The sequence below is a fragment of the Octopus bimaculoides genome, chromosome 1 (genome assembly GCF_001194135.2).
Source record: "Octopus bimaculoides isolate UCB-OBI-ISO-001 chromosome 1, ASM119413v2, whole genome shotgun sequence".
Lineage (NCBI taxonomy): Eukaryota > Metazoa > Mollusca > Cephalopoda > Octopoda > Octopodidae > Octopus > Octopus bimaculoides.
Window position 1 is genome coordinate 24,784,481 of NC_068981.1, and position 4,315 is coordinate 24,788,795.

The following is a 4,315-nucleotide window of genomic DNA, read 5'->3' on the forward strand; positions in this document are numbered from 1 at the left end:
ATATATACACTATTTTGAGCGTGACCGTTGCCAGCACCGCCTGACTGGCCTTCGTGCCGGTGGCACGTAAAGGCACCCACTACACTCTCTGAGTGGTTGGCGTTAGGAAGGGCATCCAGCTGTAGAAACTCTGCCAAATCAGATTGGAGCCTGGTGCAGCCATCTGGTTCGCCAGTCCTCAGTCAAATCATCCAACCCATGCTAGCATGGAAAGCAGACGTTAAACGATGATGATGATGATGATGTGTGTGTGTGTGTGTGTATGACAGGCTTCTTACAGTTTCCATCTACCTTATCCACTCACAAGACTTTGGTCGATCTGAGGCTGTGTGTATATGTATATGTGTGTGTGTGTGTGTTTGAGTTTGTCCTCTAACCACTACTTGACAGCAGGTGTTGGTTTGTTTCCATTCATGTGATTTAGCATTTTGACAAAAGAGACCAATAGGATAGATACCAGCAGACTTTAAAGAAAAAAAAAACCCTTTAAGGTGGTGCCCCAGCATGGCCACACTCCCAATGACTGAAACAAGTAAAAGCTTTATCTGCACATGACATAACACAGGTCCCACTTTACGATTGGATAAGAAATCGTTAGGAATATAAAATAAAAACAAAAATTTTAATTAACATTTTGGATGAAGCCCTCCATCTTTATTTGGTTATTCTGTCATGGACAACTCGCCTAAAAAAAATCTTGCTTCCCATTGCATTTCAACAAGCATCTCAACAAGTTGCTCAGACATTAGTGATTGAAGAAAAGAATTCAAAGATATGACTACTACTACTACTACTACTACTACTACTACTACAAATACTACTACTACTACTACTACTACTGCTACTGCTGTTGTCGCTACAAACACTACTACTACTACTACCGCCCCGCAACCCCCACTAGTACCACCTCCACTGCCATCACCACCACTACTACTACTACCAGCATGACTGCTACCCTCTTACTACTACTACTACCGCCGCTGCCACTAGTACCACCGCCACTGCCACCACCACTACTACTACTAACAGCACGACTGCTACTCCTCTTACTACTACTACTACTGCTACTACTACTACTACCACCACCACCACCTCCGCCACTAGTACAACCTCCACTGCCACCATCACTACTACTACTACTACTACTACTACTACTACTACTACTACTACCACTACCACTACTACTACCACTACTACATTTTTTTTTCTTTCCATTTCAGATAACTCCCAACTTGAAATATAATCTTGATTTCTATGATGATCCTTTGTACAGTAACCTTTATGATAGCTCACCTTTCTATACGACCAAAGAGAAGTACATTTACGTTAAAGCAAGGGTTTCTGGAGGTATGTTGCACCTATATATATATTCTTTTCTACTCTTGGCACAAAGCCCGAGATTTTGGGGGTCGGGGTCAGTTGATTAGTACCAGTATGCAAGTGGTACTTAATTGGAGCCTGGTGCAGCCTTCTGGCTTGCCAGCCCTCAGTCAAAACATCCAACCCATGCCAGCATAGAAAGCAGATGTTAAATGACGATGTATACACATACAAACACGCGTTATATATTTGATTTCTCTTTTATATTTACCAGATTCACATTATGGAGTGCAAGTATTGAATTGTGCCTTGACGGAATATGGAAGAAGTATACAACCATTGCTGGACAAGGGGTGAGTGAGAACATCTTTCTTATGTTTGGATTTAATCAAAACATCAATAAAGTGGAGGAGTACTTGCGGTCGGTTCTTAATTGCAGCAAAATGGATGTTCTGTTCACATACATATTTCTGGGTCCTGACTTCAAATCCATTAGTTGTGTTTGTAGATAAAGACTCTTTACTCTACATTGATCCATTTAACCATTCTTAGGCTGGAACCTATCCGGTCGCCTTCATATGCATTGCTATTCGATTGATCCAGAATTTTTTCTGTTTACAAGCTGTGCATGATTCCTGTAGTGTATTAGAGCCAATTATGTACAAGGCATCTACTGAAAGGTAGATCCGCTTTTGTTTTATTGTGTAATCAGAAAAGAGAAGGAACTGGTACTCCTGGCCCTTTTTAAAAATTTTCTTGAGGGGCTTCCTAGACAGGTGAAAGGAACCATAACTAATTGATAGCTATGGTAGGACGCAACACAGGAAGGTTTTGAGTTATCCCCAGACCATAGCTTTATTCAGAACAGTTACTGTCTATCAAACAGGCTTCCATACATATCTGTTTACCCAACTTCACTCACAAGTTTGGTTTATTTTTAAACTTGTGAAAGAAAGCAAGAAAGAAGCCATGAACCATAGGTTACCCTCAGACTCGAAACCTGATGTGAATACTTGCAAAAGTTGACTTAAATCATCATGATACTCAAGATCCAGCTGGTGCTGTGTAAAACCAGGCAGTTGATTAACCCTTTCGATACCAACCTGGCTGAAACCGGCTCTGGCTCTGTAGTCTTGTTTTCAAAAGTTCTGAATCTTCCACCAAACCTTAGTCACAATTTACGTTCCTGACACTAGCTTAATGATAACTAAGTTATTTTACTAAATTCTTTGTTATATTTAAAATTAATATATTATATTTAAAATTAATTTATATTTGAAATTAATTTATATTTGAAATTAATCACATTTAATTAATTATATTTAAAATTAATTGAAAGAAACACAGAGCATCTCAAAATAAATATGGTAGTGAAAGGGTTAAGTCTACCACCCACGAACCTAACAGATACATTACAATCAATGTGCTTACATGCAGTTTCCACTGACCGAGTTTCATTTACAAGACTTATGTTGACTTGGGGATTTCGGTAGAAGATATTTGGCAGAGGTGTTGCATAGTGGAATCAAAATTGGAGCCATGTGATTGTAAAGCAAACTCACAAGTGGCTATGACTTAGGCAGCAGGTCCCATTCTTTTATTAATTGTTTTAGGTATGTCTGTAGTTGAAAGTCCACCAAAAGACCTAGTCTTTGTTGTTATGTGGTGGCTTGTGTGCCTCAGTGACTCAGAGAACTATGCCAACAAAGTGGAAGTTCCTTGTATGGCCTTCCTTATTGGGCAGGGCAAAGGATGAAGCTAGATTAATATGGACCACTTCTTCCCAGAGGTATAAATGGGTTTGAGTTGGGCCAACACCCCTACCTAGCAAAGAAAACAAAACATAGTTACAGAAGCAGCAATGACAGTTCAAAAAAAACTGACAAAAGACAGCAGAAAGTCTAAAGTCAAGAACAGTGAAAAAAGTTGACAATGACCTATGCTCCACAGGGAATGAAGGACTTAACCAAAAGTTGCAAGCAAACAGACACTATCTCAGCCCTCCTCTTTCTTGACCCAATGGAACATTAAGAATGTGACAATTGGCGAGAGCAAGGACTGCACCATCACAAGGATGGTAATTATTTTTCAGATGAGCAAGTTGGAGCAATGTGAAATGAATGCCATACTTAAGGACTCAATACATGATCTGTCCAGAAGTTGGTATCATAACTACACAATCATGAGATCACCACCTAGTCTTTGAGAAAGACTACATACAACTCAGCACTGTAGGGAGCTGGGTTTTTGCCCTACAACACATAGCATTGTTAGCCTACTGGGTTTGTCTCTCGTCATAGACTAGAGAGATACTGGCAACAATAGCAGCAGCAGTAGTAGTAGTAGTAGTAGTAGTAGTAGTAGTGGTTCTGGTATCATTGTTCTGTGTGTGATATAACTAATTAGAGTAGGTTGACAGTTCTTACCAGTGTTTCAGTGGTGCACAATCAATCAATTTAATCAGTTTGGGTTGTCATTAGCTTCTATTGCTTCACATGATCTATGGACAGGAAATGAAATGTGATAATTATGGAAATGTCACAGTGATTATTTGAATAACTAATTACATGACTGTGCAAGTGTGTTTGTATGTGCGCTATATACATATACATGTACGTGCAGATGTATTACACACACATATATATATACATATAAAAATGTGTGTGTGACATCATCATCCTTCCATGCTGGCATATGTGTGTGTGTGTGTGTGTGTGTATGCACACGCATACAGGATTTAAATATGAGTTACTACATGTTTCATGCCATTGATAATCCAATGGTCAGATGAGCTTGTATAATGTAATGTGTATGGCAGTGGGATTGATTTATATATACATGCACACACTCCAATACATGCATGTGTGTGTGTGTATATATATATATATATATATATATATAGACATAATATATATGTGCACATGCACACACATATATATATATATATATATATATATATATATATATACATGCATAATATATATATATATATATG

At 38.6% G+C, this 4,315-nt stretch overlaps 1 protein-coding gene across 3 annotated transcripts in view; it reads left to right on the top strand.

Annotated features, from left to right (window-relative positions):
• The window catches only part of LOC106874648 (transforming growth factor beta receptor type 3), a 297,158-nt gene that overhangs the window by 284,795 nt on the left and 8,048 nt on the right, over window positions 1-4,315 (top strand). For all 3 annotated transcript variants that reach the window (XM_052965809.1, XM_052965805.1, XM_052965817.1), the window contains exons 12-13: window positions 1,221-1,347; window positions 1,595-1,673. In XM_052965809.1, the coding sequence (XP_052821769.1) occupies window positions 1,221-1,347; window positions 1,595-1,673 (206 nt within the window). The remainder of the gene's footprint in view (window positions 1-1,220; window positions 1,348-1,594; window positions 1,674-4,315) is intronic.